This window comes from Temnothorax nylanderi, unplaced genomic scaffold (assembly GCF_030848795.1).
Source record: "Temnothorax nylanderi isolate EJ_2023f unplaced genomic scaffold, tnyl_v1.0 TNYL_tig0081_pilon, whole genome shotgun sequence".
Taxonomy (NCBI): Eukaryota; Metazoa; Arthropoda; class Insecta; order Hymenoptera; family Formicidae; genus Temnothorax; species Temnothorax nylanderi.
The window spans coordinates 594133-609096 of NW_027249143.1; the positions used below are offsets into that span (position 1 = coordinate 594133).

The 14964-nt window shown below is 43.0% G+C and overlaps 2 protein-coding genes across 3 annotated transcripts; one reads left to right on the forward strand and one right to left on the reverse strand.

The window, feature by feature from the left end:
* Positions 1 to 1122: 1122 nt before the first annotated feature.
* LOC139774474 (uncharacterized) lies at positions 1123 to 11115 on the forward strand. Its single transcript, XM_071709762.1, has 13 exons — positions 1123 to 1251; positions 1631 to 1754; positions 1848 to 2029; positions 2154 to 2413; positions 2483 to 2669; positions 2887 to 3173; positions 3257 to 3657; positions 3731 to 3876; positions 4028 to 4359; positions 4444 to 4578; positions 4665 to 4849; positions 4986 to 5140; positions 6153 to 11115. The coding sequence occupies exons 2-13, from the start codon at positions 1676 to 1678 to the stop codon at positions 7257 to 7259; spliced, it is 3456 nt and encodes a 1151-aa protein (XP_071565863.1). The 5' UTR covers positions 1123 to 1251; positions 1631 to 1675; the 3' UTR covers positions 7260 to 11115.
* Positions 11107 to 14912, reverse strand: LOC139774477 (peptidyl-prolyl cis-trans isomerase sig-7). 2 transcript variants are annotated; one of them, XM_071709771.1, is made up of 6 exons: positions 14640 to 14912; positions 14367 to 14516; positions 13540 to 13762; positions 12657 to 13147; positions 12157 to 12398; positions 11107 to 11965 (listed from the first exon to the last, which is right to left on the reverse strand). In XM_071709771.1, exons 3-6 carry the CDS (start codon positions 13607 to 13609, stop codon positions 11236 to 11238), a joined length of 1533 nt encoding a protein of 510 aa, XP_071565872.1. In that variant the 5' UTR covers positions 13610 to 13762; positions 14367 to 14516; positions 14640 to 14912; the 3' UTR covers positions 11107 to 11235. The 2 variants fall into 2 exon arrangements, with proteins under 2 accessions (XP_071565872.1, XP_071565873.1); XM_071709772.1 differs by lacking the exon at positions 14367 to 14516.
* Positions 14913 to 14964: the final 52 nt, after the last annotated feature.

Genomic DNA, 14964 nt, shown 5'->3' on the forward strand with positions numbered 1-14964 from the left:
ATAAAATTTTCGTGTTTTTATATATAGAAACTCAAAAATTTATATATATACATTATATAATATATATACATATACATATAGTACAATGGCGCAACAGTCCGAGTCGGACTTTGGGCTTGTCCACTTTCCAAAGGAAAAGATTATATATTTTATCGTCATCCCGCAGATCAAAGACCTTCCTCAAAGTCATGTGCTTGTGGTGCGCACGCAGGTTGTACACAAAGGGTGCGTTCCACTTATCGCTCGCTTAACGCTCGTGGAATCATTTCATCCTTGTTGTTTGTCAAATGTTAAACAAGGACAAAATGATGCTCGCGAGCGTTGTGAGCGATAAGTGGAACGCACCCAAAGCACATGGGCCAAAACTCCCAAGCTCCCCAAGCTTGACGACCAATTTCAAATTTAATGTCTCCTCCGAAAGATAGCCCAGTTTCTCCGCACGAGCCCCACTCGTGCGGGGGGTGCAGTTTGGAATATAAAAATTCCTGTGATCAGGTGGACTCGAAACCCGGTTCCTCGGGGTTACGAGTCTGGCGTTTTACCACAAGACCACACTGCCACCCACGGTACCTCAGCCAGCAGAATTCTTTTAAATCTCAATCGCATATTTATTTTCGTATTCAATTTGTAGTTACCACTCTTAATCACCCATATTAAATTCATTGAAAAATTAATTCTTTTTCTTGCGTTATACGCTAAAATAAAACAAAAGTTTCTTTTTTCGCGTGCTGCTAAATGTTTTACTGGTAGTGCTAATCAGGATTCGAGTCCTTTCTTTTAGCGTTAGAATTCCTCAAGTCAAAAATACCACTTAAATAATTCTTTATATTGTTCCATATATATATGTATGTGTTGTACATACATACATGTTTCAGGCTAACTAGAAATTTATATTTTCTTAATATTTATTTTACAGATTTAATTATAACTGCAATAATAATATTTATATATATAAAATGTTAAATTAAATTCATCTTTTTATTAATAAACTGCAAAGATACAGAAACTGATTGGAATGTTTTTGAAAGGCGCACCATAATCATTTTGTGAAAAATGGCGGACAGTATTCTAATAATTCTTACTTGAGAAACTCTAGATACTAAATAGATGGTCGGTCGTCGGTAGCGCAATCTGACGAGGAATGCGGCAAGCAGCTCTTTTTATTTCTCCTATACGGTCAAGTGGAGTGTACTAATTTATCGAAAATAATCACGGATACGACTCGGCTTCGTTCCCGCAGTTTCACATCGAGTGAGTAAATCGGCAAAGGCTCGAGCTGGGTTTCCCGTCACGTGCCGCCGGCCGCGTTGGCTCGACAGCGCGTTCGCGTTTCGATTTCCACGAGCGTGCATGATTCCTCGCGCGGCCACTGGTTTGTGCTCAGTGCTGGTTTGGCAGATACACCCCGATGACGATACGACGACGATGCGTCCTATTGTTTATTCATACGATTCACGATTCTCCGTCCCCGGAGAACCGTGCAGCTTCCTTTGTCTGAGCAAAATTCAATAGGGATCCCGATTGCACGACCCGCGCGTACGGAACCCCTCTGTTTTCCTCCTGTGTATCTCCCTGTGTGTCCTTCGTCCCTCGCCCATGGATTCTAGATCTCCTGCCCTTTTGTTTTCAGACGAGGTATACAATAATCCACATAAATGAGCCGAACCCTGCGAAAATGAGTTCGCTACAGCAAGGAAACAGGTTCCTGCCATTCTCAAACAACAATTTACAAAGAAAACAATTGTCTATGCAAGGTACAGCTTTGGAAATGTAACATCTATATGCGCACGATAGCCTTTCCCCATCTTAGGTCCATCAAGGTGTCTACTCGGTACATTCTTTTCCAGGGGGCCTCCCTCAAAGTTTGAGCGGTAGCGAGACTGACGTTTCCACATCCAATGAGAATTTGAGCAACGAAGAGAGATATGTCATACGGCATACGGCTCGGCAAGAACCGCAAGGTCAGGAAAATCAGCAACAGAGTCCCTCCAGATCTTCCAGTCACAAAGAAAATATACCAAATATTCAGGTACGTTCAAAACATGTACGCGCAAAACTGTAAAAGTATACCAAACGGTACAACTAATTGCATGAATGCATTCTTTTGTAATTTAGTATTATTATCTAAAGTTAATAAGTTTGTCATGATACAGGGCAACCTACATAATAGGAACAGTCTGAAAGACAGCTTGAACGGGTCTAACAGGAACAGTCTGAAAGAGAGTTTGAACGGCTCCAACCGGAACAGTCTGAAGGACAGCATCAATGGATCCAATCGGAACAGCTTGAAGGACAACTTGAGCAATCGTACCAGTGGTTCCAACAGGAGCAGCCTAGATGTCTCGACGAGTTCTTACAACACGTTAATTATACATAACGCTAACGACGACAGCTCGTGGATACCATCTGGAAGGTAAACACACGTTTATGATTAATTACTCCTAAGGTTATTTTGGATTGCATCTCCTATCTGCGTCAACAGGTTGTCGGGCATAGTGAGGGAACATGGAGATGTGGGTTACTTGTATTGCGACGGAAAGGGTCATTCCAACAGTCCCACGATACAGTCCTTGTCCAATCTGCCGCACGAGGATTACGTCCACGAACAATCTGGTGGTGGTTGCCAAGAAATCACGGATATTCCGGATGATTATCTTAATCAGTCTCAGGTATGTTGGTCTACCAGAACGATTAGCACAACAATTAATTAGTTGAATTATTAATTATTTTGTTGAATTACTTATTAAAAGTAACATCGTAAATAATGTCTCAGGAGTTAAATACATCGTATGTATGATATGTTATAAAGTGATATTAATGATGTTAAATTGATAGTTAATGTATTATTTTTCAAATTTAAGTTTGGTCTACGTATGCGCTTTGCAGGTCTTGAAACATCTAGCGAAAGAGGTAAAAGTGCCGTCGTATTCTAACAGTGGCAGTCTAGAGATGAGATTAGGAGAGATGAGAATAAGAGACGGCGACAGGAGAAAGCAGAACGACCACGAGTACGAAGGCAGGTCGACACCGTGCTACGTATCCACGCTGTTTAAAAGTAAACACAGGCTCTTCGGACCAACGGAGAAGTTAACTGTATCGCGATCACAGCCAGATCTATCGAGGATCAACAAGGCGGACATCGATAATTATAATCTTCGAACAACGTCGCCCCGGTAACGTAATATTTATTATTTTCTACATATTTATACTTTGTGCAAACGCTGCGATATCTAGCTGACAGCTGCATCCTCCATAGACCGCAGACTAAGGGACGGGAAGAGTTGGAAAGGGAGATGGGCGAGTTGTGGCCGTCGTCGGAGATGATTCAGATAATAATCCAAGAGAACAGCGCGTTGAAGCTCGAATTGGATCATTGCTACAGCAAGGTTGCCAAGACACAGAAGCTGGAGCATGAGATAGCGAAGGTGCATCGTGTCCACGAGGAGCTTGCGGCGTCTTGCGAGCGACGGGAGAAACTGGAGCGTGCCGCCCGAATGAGGCTGCAAAACGAATGCCGTCGGTTGACTGAATTAAATCGCGCGTACAGAGACCAGATCGACCTGCTGTCCGCACGTACGGACAGTCCGCCGATCGTCGAGACAATGCGGAAGGAACTAACGCAACGCGAGCTACTCATCGGACAGCTCATCACTCAGAGTACGATTCGTTTCGATCATTCACACGCAAAAATACGATTTCTCTCTGAATTTATTCTTTCGTGTATTTTTAGACAAAGAGTTGACCGCTGCGAAGGAGAGACAGGAGATTGAGCTGGCGGCGCAGCGGGCCACTTTGCAGGAACAACGTACGCACATCGACATTCTGGATACCGCGCTGACGAACGCGCAAGGCAATGTTGTACGACTGGAAGAAGAAGTAAGTTGATTTATTATTATTAATAAATTTGATAAATATAATTTAATTTAAAAAAAAAAGAGAAAGAGACAGCTTTCATAAGTAATTAATTATATTGGTCACAACAATCATATTGATATGGACATGATTAGAATTATTTTCGTTTGTTAAGTGTCGAAAGAAGCAAGTGTACGTGGAGAGAGTGGGCCAGCTTCAGCGGGCCTTGTCTTCGCTTCAAGCGTCTAGCGATAGACGAGAAGAGACCGAGAGACAACTGAGAGGTCAGCTGGAAAGGGAGTTGCGCGAGGGTGGCGGAGGTGGCGGCGGTGGTAACGGCAATGAGCAGAATTCGAACGGCGAGACGATCGCGGATCTGAAACGACGATTACGCGAACGGGACGAGAAGATCATGTCGCTCGAGGGCGATGTCGCAAAGTGGGAACAACGCTACCTCGAGGAAAGCGCATTGAGGCAAGCGGCTATCGATGCTGCCAGCTTGCCAAAGTCAGTATAGTCTCATTCGTTCCCCCCCCCTCCCCCCCATCACGTTCGTCCTTTTTTCTTACGCTTGTTTATCTCTGTGATTAGAGACGCGAAAATCGCCGCTCTGGAAAAGACCAGTCAGGATGCAGAGAAATTAATCGCCGAGGCTCGCTCGGAGAAGATGAGACACATGGACGAGGTGCACGCCGCACAAAAGAAATTGGCCGATCTCGAATCTAGGTAAGAGGAATATATGTCCGACAAATCGCGATTGCTATACTCACGAATCAATCCATTAATGTAATCAATGTTTCTGATTCTAATAGAATGAAGGACTTGGAGTCCAAGCTAGCCGAGAGAGATGCCATGATCAGGGTGCTCCAGAAACACACGTACGACAAAGCCGACAGCAGTAGCAGCAGCGGCGTGGGTAGCTATCCTGCCGCGCACTCGTCTCATTCGAGTACCTCGGTGGATCATCATACCGCGCTGACAAGCACCCCGGAACTTGGTAAAGAGAAACCTTGGCGGATGAGACACAATTTCGATCACGATAATTCTTCTATAAGCTTTTCGATAATCTTTTACAAGTTACTGCATTTATAGTAATACCCTCCTTCTCTCGTTTCTTTTTTTCGCACGAAAAGTGAGCAGCGTACTCGGCGGTGGCAGCGGCTACGGCAGCACCGGCTCTTACGGCGTTTCCGACAGTTATAAGTATAGAAAGCAGGGCAGCTTTGAGCAGACTAATAAGAGTCTCGATGATCAACTGAAAGAGCTAGACTCTCAGCTGCTTAGCAAGGTACGCAGAATATAAGATGAGAATGTAGCGTTCCGCGTATGATCGACTCTCAGAAGCTCTCGAGTCTCATCACGTCATCTTTACGTCGAGTCTCACTTTACTCCGTTGCTCTCGCGTTACGTATTATCTATAAGACTATAACCACGTACGTGCGCCGTCTGATATATTGACATTTACATTTTGTTCACATTAATGTTTACCTGTTTTTTTCTTTCTTTTCATCAATAGAGATACATTAATTTACGGACGATCGTAGTTCTTTAGCAACTCTTTTTAATAGTCGCCGCTGATCATGCAAATATTACAGGTCACACGTTCGAAGGTATCCTTGCGTTGCTGTGTATGGCTCTCTGGAGCACCTTTCGTTAGCTCAGTCGTGTTTTCTTTTTTCTTTTTTTTTTTTTCTTAATTAAGAACTTGTGAGAATAGCTAGCGTGTACGTACGCGGATACGTAGGACGGAGGAGAAATCTCAAGTAGATATTCAATCGCTCTTAAATGGTAAATTCGAAACGAGAAACGTTACATTCTAGCTATTCTCTGGTTGGAGTTATTTTGAAGTTAATCGCATAATATTGTGTGACTTAACACAGTTTAAGATTTTACTTTATTTATATATATATTTTTTATATATATATCGAGAGAACTATGTGTTACTTTTAATATTCTCCGAATGACTTTCGGTGCTTTTATACACATGTGTGTGCCGTAAAATATTGTTTTATTTTTATTTATTTGGTTTTATCGAATATGTGTATATTAACCGTTTGTCAAAATTGTGCTCGAGTAGATTAGCCAAAATAGATCTCACGTTTTACACAGATTAATCTTTCTCTTCTTTTTTTTTTTTCGAATTGTTCCACTAATTCCCCCTGAGGATCCTTACCTTCTCTCCCGTCCGTCCGTTCGTATCCCTGAATGTGCATGTGCGAGCGTTTTATGCGAGCACTAACCCCTTTTCCAGGTCCCGGCCTCCTATCTGCAACCCGTGCGTTCTCTCTTTCTTGTTTCAGCGGGCACTTTGCTGTTTTCCAGGATTCTCTAATCCAGGCACTGCGTCGCGAAAAGGAAAAATACCCAAGCCACTACTGGCGGGTGTAGATAGCACAGGTACCTCGAGCACCGCCTCGAGCAAGAGTCGATTGCTGGACGACTCGTCCGGTAGCGGCGTCGACGTGGTGTCGTCGAGCATAATCGAGTTCGCCAACGCGGCGGCCAGGCTGAAGGGCACTATCTCGCGACTGTCGGACGGCGCCAGCGGCGGCAAGCCGACCGAGGACATGATGCTGCTCGAGAAGCAGGGGAGGAGCTCGCAGCGGCAGCGGATGGCAGTAGAGGTGGGCGGCGAGCCACGTCGCGCTGGGAGCCTGCCGCCCAGCTCGTTACCTCGACCGCCGAGGGCACTCAAGGCGACTAGCGCCAACAACCGCTACTGTCGCCTGAGCGACACGGAGACGCGCAAGAAGTCGGATCCCGGACCGGGGATGCTGGACGCCTCATCCGCGACGAGCGGCGCGAGTGGCGGTGGCGGTGGGAAGATGACGCGCGATTCCACCGGTCATTGTAGCAGCATCGAATATGGTAGATTCGACACCGGCGCCGTCATTGCGAAGACGTCGCGCAGCAAGAAGAAGACTTCCGTGGAGAGTCTAATGGCGAACAGCTCGCCGAAGAAATCGTCGGTCGGCGGCGGCGGCGGCGGCGGTCACGAGTACGAGAGGCTGCAATCCGACACGATCACGATCAGCAGTCGCAAGAAGTCGTTCGGCGGCAACTCTTGCGCGTTGGAGTCGACGGTGAGGCATCGGGAGATGCAGAACCGCTCGTTCATCCCGCCGCCGCCGTCGTCCCGCGCCCGCTTCGGCGAGTACGGCCGCCTGAGCGACGGCGAATCCTCGATAGCGGCGGCAACCGCTGTCCTCAAAGGCGGCGGTAACACCTTGAGGAAGCAGACGGGAGCGAGCGGATCCTCCCGCGGACAGAGCACCGGCAGCACCGTCAGCAGCAAGAGCGGCCGCGATTCCGGTGGAACCGCTAGTAGCGAGGCATCGACGGCTTCCCTACCGCCGACCAAGGCGAGGTCGATACCGCGTCCCAGCAACTACCGCATCCAATTTTGAGTAGCCCCGTATTTATGCGCGACACCTCGGTCGCGGAAACTGGTACAATCTCGAAACGAGCGTGATCACGGTTCTCGAGGCTCGTCGGTCGAATACTCGTTTCGGTATCCCGAATCGACGGTTTTATAATGAAGCGTCTTCATAAACTGCAGCATTGACAATTCGGCGGAATTCTCGTCCAAAGACAATGATTGAATTTCGAAATCGATGTTGCCTAGGATCGATCGCCTTTAATTTCTGTATCACTGTCACTGTATATACGTTCGAAAAGTTGTTGATAACTGATCGCAAACTCTTGATCAACGAAGTAAAATTTCGTAAGACCGGATGAACACGGACAGTTTCGGGGTTTTCATTGGTTTTTAACGTCCAAGAAATCGAAGCGCGGTTGTAACAACGGAATCGTAGAGAAGAAGAACGACGCAGTCTTCTTGGAACTCTAGCCTCTGGTGAATTCGTTTTTCCAACGGTTGATCGGTTTAGGTCTAAATTACTGAAATTTCGGTTTGCACAACGCGGTCTTGACGAATTATCTCTCAAGTTCATATCGCATAATCGCGATTCTCGAGAGAGAACGATTAGACTATTTGATTTTTAAATGAAAGCGTGACGCCGTGACCGAACTACTTCGCGTATTTCGAGATTACTACGTTTCGACGACTAGGCCTCTCGAGTCTGAGCGTGTTTCACGCTCCTAAGAGATTCGAGAGATTCGAGTATAACAACCATAAGTGTGGGGCACGGGAGTCGTTAGCGCGAGTCCGGTGCCGAGCGTCAAGTACAAGTTTTCGCGAGACACAATCGTCGACGTTTCTCGTCGAGTCTCGTTATAACGTAACCACGAGCTTGCGATGCACGTAAGCAACACGATGCGAAGGATGGCCATAACGGGGAAGCGCCTAAGCAGCCTAAGCTGGCGCGTCGCGCCATTACGATTACTATTCATTATTTAGTAAGCCAATCGCCAGGCCATAACGAACACCACGACCTATAACTAACGTAGCGACGTAGTATATGACCTAGTCATTACCAAAGTAACTCTCTCGATAGAATAGGAAAGAAGAATTGTCTTCCCTGATCGCATCTCGCGTGTAACGGCGGCCTTTCAGGAGGATGTACATACCCTCCTGGGTGAAGTGCCTTTCTCGCGGATCGCCTCGCGCGCGATCCATTTCTTGTTGCAAACGCGCGTCTCCGTTTCCCTTTTCCGCGAACGAAAAGAGAAACTGGCGCGAAGGTAATTTTCTATTCCGATGGAAGCACGTTACGATTCCTCAGCTCCGAAAGCTCGATCTTGTAAAGAAGGAGAGACCGAATCGCGAATGGGATATGATACCGCGACGATGCGCTTCCTTCCGTTTGTCGGTCGTTCGGCGATACATTCCCACCCTCGCGCGTCTCTCCTCTCTTTTCTCGGTCGTCGGTTGGTTTCGTCGTCTCGCGGAGACACGCACGCACGCCTTCTTGTTCGATATAGAGACGATACTTCTTTTCGCGTAGCTTTATCATAATGTAACAATCCTTCCCGGAGATCGCGTAGGTATAGAAAATCGGATTATCTCATTTACCTAGCTATTATTTTAACGTTTACTATTTTTTCAGGGCGCGTGACGATTAAGGTAGTCTCCCCGCGCTTAGAAGAAAAAACGAAGCGATAAACGAAGAACGCCAAAGTGTAAAACTTATATATATTATTTCTCTTGCGATATATCTAGATATATTATTACATCTGTGTGTTCTGCCACAATACATGTAATTTGCTGTATTCCGATCGAGAGATATGAAGCAAGAAAAAGATCTTCTACAAGATCGTCAGATGATAAGATCTCTTGTCTAAGATTTGAATAGCTTCGACGTGGCTTTCAAACATGGTATGAACGGCTTTTGTAATTTATTCATTAATTTGTTAATATCTTAAATCAATTTCCTTGATTTACGCGTGTATAGGAGTGCACCGAGCAAATTATTTTATTTAAAAAAAATTATATATATGTATACATATCGCAGAGCAAATTATATATATTTGCATATATATATATATATCTATACTATACAAGGTGATTTTTAACATAAATATTTTAGAGGGTGAAAATTCTTGATTTTTTGATTGTGATATATTTCATCAATTTTTATTCTGAAATTCTTCCAAACTGAAATTCTTTTTCTTCAATCAAAGTTTTCTCTATCATTCTTTTAATATTATCTAATATTGTGTTACGTCTCCTAGAGTTTCCACAGTAACAGTAAAGAAACTGTTTAAAGTGCTTGCGTTTCATTATAATTTATCTCTCTTTCCAGGACAAGTTGGACAGGTGTTTCAGTATTCTCAATCAAAATTCAATCACAAATATAAATATTTTTAAGTGTTATTCGAAAAAAGTAATTGTAATGCAGACACACATACACGATACAGTTTAGAGGCTTTGTAAAAAATTTCCGAGTTACACTAAAGTAAGGAAAATGCTCGGAAAATACAAAATTTAAATAACCTGTGTTCACATGATACTTTTCTTGTTTTACATTTTAAATTCACCCTCTGAAATATAGAATGTTTAATCAGAATCATCCTGTATAGTGTATATCATAAATGTCTCCTAATATAATTCACCGAGTATTTATTTGTGTTACATATTTTGGAATTAGTTATCTAATATATGCACGCGTACGCGCTTAATGTATAGTTCTGTTTTCCTCTCCCCGATTTATATATATATATATATATAAAGCGTTTTATGTAATGCGGCGCAAATAAGCTAAATTTTCTTTCGAACTTGTAACATATGGATACGGACTGATTGTGATGTAGCGAAGTTACAACGCGCGATTAGGCTAGAGCTCTCTATAAAAAAAACGAATAAGCGTTATAAAGTAACTGCGAGACGTATCTCGTGTAGTTTGGAATAGCCGAAAAAAGTCCTTGAATAAAAAGCGGTTTCTTTCTCGAGAGTGATATATAAAACCCGACGAACGAATCGTGAGACAAAATCGCGCATATATATGCTACATGATGCTGTGAGTGTGAAGGTGATGATGCTAATAGATAATCTTGCATTCAATGATACGGAATATTGGCATACACGCTTCGGCCGTATTCCGATTTTTCTTTCTTTCTCTAATCCAATCGCGCAAAATTTGCCAATGTCTTTCCACAGGGCGGAGAGAGACAGGCAAGCGAAACGAGGATATCGCGAGAAACCAATGTGCCTTCCTATATATATATGCAAGAATACCAAATTGCGACGTCACCAAAGAAACAAAAGAGCATCCTGCGAAAGCGAAAGCTCGCGAAATGCGAGCCTGCGTAGCTCATTATCTGCGTGTCCACGTAAATAATTTATCTATCGTTCCTATAATATTCTCGCACGTGCATGCGCCAACTAAAGCGGGACTTGGACTCGAAAGTGCGCGGGGCACTTTCGTGAGAGATTATATTCCTTCTTAAATCGGGCGGCGGTGCTCAGGCATAAAACGTCGTCTGATCGTTTTCGCTCTCTATTTTTAATACGACCGTTCGCTCCGCGACAATCCGTTTCTGATCATTTATCATACCTGTTACGGTGATCATCGATGTCACTCTTGGTCGAGACCACTACTTGTCGAATGAAGTCTGTGGTTTCGATAGCTTTACCGTACGCGCTCCTAGCAATTGTAGAATCCGTAGAGCTTCCCGTGGCCTTGCGAAAATCGCTTCCATCGATCTGCGAAAGAAAGTGCGTGCGTCGATTGACGCCCCGTCTCTTGTAGACCGATTAATAACGAATACCTTTTTCTCAATGTTTTGTACTCGAAAGAACGCCGGCAGTTTTGCTCGATGTAAAAAAAAAAGAAACGTTTGAATTACAGCCCCTCTTGTAAACTGTGCGTTTATTCATTTTGATGTGACAATACAAAGGAAATCGGCAGTAAAACCTCCATTTAGATATATCTTACACTCAAAGCATCTTCAGTTCTTCCATCTCTTGTTTCCTTTTCTTTTTCACCGTTTTCTTTTATGCTTGTGCGACCTGTCCCTGTGTCTCATATCATCCTCATCCTCCGTGGGCCTTTTCCTCTCGTTATCACGATGCCGACGTTCTCGATCGCTGTGTTCGTCCTTTCTACCTCTTCTTTCCGATTTCTCTTCGCTCTGATCTCTTCTTCGGTCGTTGTTTTCATCTTTCTTGCTTCTTCTTTCCGACCTCTCTTCGCTATGGCCCCTTCTCTGATCACTGTTCCTATCCCGTCGTTCTTCTCTTCTTCTTCTATCTTTTCGTTCGCTGTCGTACTTATTTCTCTCGTGATGATCATCATGCGATCTGTCTTCCTTTCTCCTGTCTCTAGCATCTCTGTCTTCTCTTCGGCGCTCGTGCTTTCTGTGTTCGGAGACGCGATCTTTATCGCTCTCCTTTCTTCTTCCTTCCTCTCTATTTTTACTCTCTATTTTGTCATGATCCCTATCGCGCGATGCCTCAGGTTTCTTTGAGGAGGAGTAAATCTCATCACGTTTCTTCATCTTGTCCTCCTCGTCGAAATATCGGATACCTTTTCCCTTGCCACGCCAACGCATCTTGGCGACCGATTGCGAGAAATCCACGTGTATTCTTCGGTCGTCGATCAGAACGTTGTCCATCTTGAAGTATGCGTCCTCGCAGCTTTTGCGATCGGCGAACTCGATGAACGCGTACTGCAAGGAGTCGCCCGTTTGGTGATCTCTTATAACTTCGCAGCTGCAACAGTCAACGAATCATAAGATTTAATAAACGTGTAACACATATCGTAATAAACTGATATATATATATATATATATATATATATATATATGTATATGAAATAAAATAAATGAGGAAATTAATCGAACACGAACTATAATACATAATTATCAGCATAATGAAAACTATAAATATAAATGTTTACATACCCAACAATTTTCCCGAAACGACTAAAGATAATTTCGAGATCGTCGTCGTTCGTGACCGGATTTAACTTGCAGACAAACAAGACGTTTTCCGGCGGGGCAATATCCGCATCCGGTATATCTCCTACAATCTCTAATATTGTGGCTCTCGCTTTTGCTTCCTTCTTCTTCTGTATTTCCATAATCTCTTCCGCGGTCATACCGCCAGTATCGTCGATTGCTTCATCTGCCCCAATTCTATCGCTCTACATATGGACAAACAAAATATACAAAGATGTGTAAAAAGAGTGAAGATATCTTAAATATGTTCAAACTTGTATTTATAATAAGCAAAATTAAATAAATAGGCATAATAAAAAGGCACGGAAAGGAAGGAAAACATCTTTGTTTACAAGCTTATTTATCAAAGGAAAAGAGATGCATAGATGTAAACATACATGGAGCAGGCGTTATCAACGCGTAAAGAAACGAAATTGTAACATTATTTTCTAAATGTGGCATACCATTAGAGCTTCCTTCGTAGGTTCCGGGCTTCTGTCGGGAATCACGAATCCTACAGGATCGTCAAACGGATCCTCCAAGATAACGGTGTGAGATATCCTTATATCTTGATACGGTCTTTGATCTCCATCGCAGATGGTTTCGTTAAATTTGAGGATCACCTCCAATCCCTCTGTGATCTCTCCGAACACGCAGTGTTGGTTGTCCAAGGACTGCAGCTCTGATCCCAGTGTGACGAAGAACTGGGAGCCCAGCATGTTGTTCCCGCAATTCACCATGGATAGCAGACCTATACGGCTATGTTTGATCTTCGGCATCTGCTCGGCTTCGTAGTAACGGGCCTTTTCACCCAGTACAATTCCGTACACGCTCTCTCCGCCTTTCCCGGTGCCAGTGGGATCGCCGGTCTGTGCGATAAAGTTGGTCTGCACCGAGTGAAAGAGGTTCCAGTTGTAGTACTTGAGTTTGCACAGTTTTAGAAAATTCCGCGTGGCTGCAAAGACAAAAGTAATCACGTAGTGCATCATGCAAATGCAAACAAAAGGTCTGTTCCTTATAGCCGCACTGTTTACTTTGTGCACTTCAAATATGGAATAGATAGGTAGGTATATAACTAGGCGTTAAGGAAGCAAAAAGAAGAAAGACAAAAAGTTGAAAGAACAGATCTAAATACAGAGATATAATGTAAATTACGCGTTGTGCAGTAGGTGTTTTAAATATTTAAATTCATAAATTGTAGGATTAATTCATTCTTCTTTATTCTTTTTACGTTAAATATGCAATTTTATAATGCTTAAAATACATCATACTTAATTCAGAATTACTTAAATGATGCGCATAACTGTGCGCGGGGAATTTCCTTGACCATCGTGGAAGGATACTCACTTTGAGGACGCTCCTCGGTGTAGAGATCCACCGTGAAATCTCCTATGGTGGTTTCTACCACCACGGCCATGTTTTCTTCTCGGATTTTTTAACTATCGGACAGCAATCTCAATTTTTCTTACGAGAAATAAAATTTATATTTCGAAACGGAGCTGCCGAGCCACCAGAGCCACTAGCTGTAGGCTGTAGGTTACCTCAGTTCTCAGCAGTTCTCAGTTACCTGCTGAATTATGAACCAGATTAGGTTAGGCTGGATATGCTGGATTAGGTTAGATTGAGGATAGTTCAAGAACAGATATGTAGAGGTCGGCTATTGTAAAAAAACATAATAAATACGCGGTAAACAACATCCCGTATGACGTATGACGTATATGACCCGTATCCCGTTCCCGTTGATCCCGTTATTTCAACTATCAAGTTACAAAGTTACAATCCAACCTACGTTCGATTCTTTTCGACAATTTCGCTAGAACATTATCTCGTTCTTTCCCTTCGGAAATCCCTTTTGGAGCGTGACGCGAGAATTGACGAAAATACCGAGATTGAAGAGATTTCCCTCCCCAGTGACGAGGTTAGAAAAGCCGTTAAGGAATACTTTGCGCAATATTTAATAATAATAATATCTCATATTAATATTGATATATTAAATTATATAACTATAAATTGTACAGAATATAGCATTCTGCATTATATAATATATTAATGATATCAAGATAATGTTACATAATACTGTATTTAATATATGTATTATTAATGTATTAAATGAAAAATGAAATGTTAATATGTTAATAATATTGTACTGTTAATTTTATATTTGATATCCATACTGTGTATTTATATCCTCGAATGCAATATTTTGTGTATCGGAGTTGCGATCCCCCCTTTCTAGTCCCGCGAATTCTCCTGACTCTTGTACTTAATTTTCGCACTCGTGCGAAAATAAAACTCTCGCGTCTTTTTTGAACTCGAAAAGAACGCTGAAATAAGAGCGCAAAATTACTGAATGCGTACACAAGTCGCGATTGCTTTGAGTTTGGGTTTTGAATTAATTTCCACCGAAGACCCGGATAATATTATATGACATTATATGTAGTTCCTACCTGGCGAATACTCTTCACATTTGCGAATAAAATCAATATCTTTTCTTTCTCGTTTGTTCAATCCAAGTGAATCAGGATTCTTTAAAAGTAGTCGAGACTATTCTGAAGTCTGAACCACGGGCAAGTTAGCAAACCGCGATATTTGAGATTCGCCATTTCGCTCGCGACCGGAATTGGCATTAAGAGTGCTGCGGTGCTCTCGTAAAGTAAAACTGTGTAAACTAAGTAGTAAAAACAATTATATCGCCGAGATTTCCCGCTGGGCTTTCTCTGCTTTGTAATTTATGCCAATGCGCGCAACACGCTAGGTTTTATATACTTATTT

Excerpts from the sequence above, each read along its gene's own strand:
- LOC139774474 (XM_071709762.1), top strand. The coding sequence starts at position 1,676 with ATGAGTTCGCTACAGCAAGGAAACAGGTTCCTGCCATTCTCAAACAAC. Across the intron at positions 2,414-2,482 it reads TCGTGGATACCATCTGGAAG|GTTGTCGGGCATAGTGAGGG; the intron begins GTAAACACACGT and ends CTGCGTCAACAG. Across the intron at positions 4,360-4,443 it reads GATGCTGCCAGCTTGCCAAA|AGACGCGAAAATCGCCGCTC; the intron begins GTCAGTATAGTC and ends CTCTGTGATTAG.
- LOC139774477 (XM_071709772.1), bottom strand. The coding sequence starts at position 13,609 with ATGGCCGTGGTGGTAGAAACCACCATAGGAGATTTCACGGTGGATCTC. Across the intron at positions 13,148-13,539 it reads CACCGAGGAGCGTCCTCAAA|CCACGCGGAATTTTCTAAAA; the intron begins GTGAGTATCCTT and ends TTGTCTTTGCAG. Across the intron at positions 12,399-12,656 it reads CTACGAAGGAAGCTCTAATG|AGCGATAGAATTGGGGCAGA; the intron begins GTATGCCACATT and ends GTCCATATGTAG.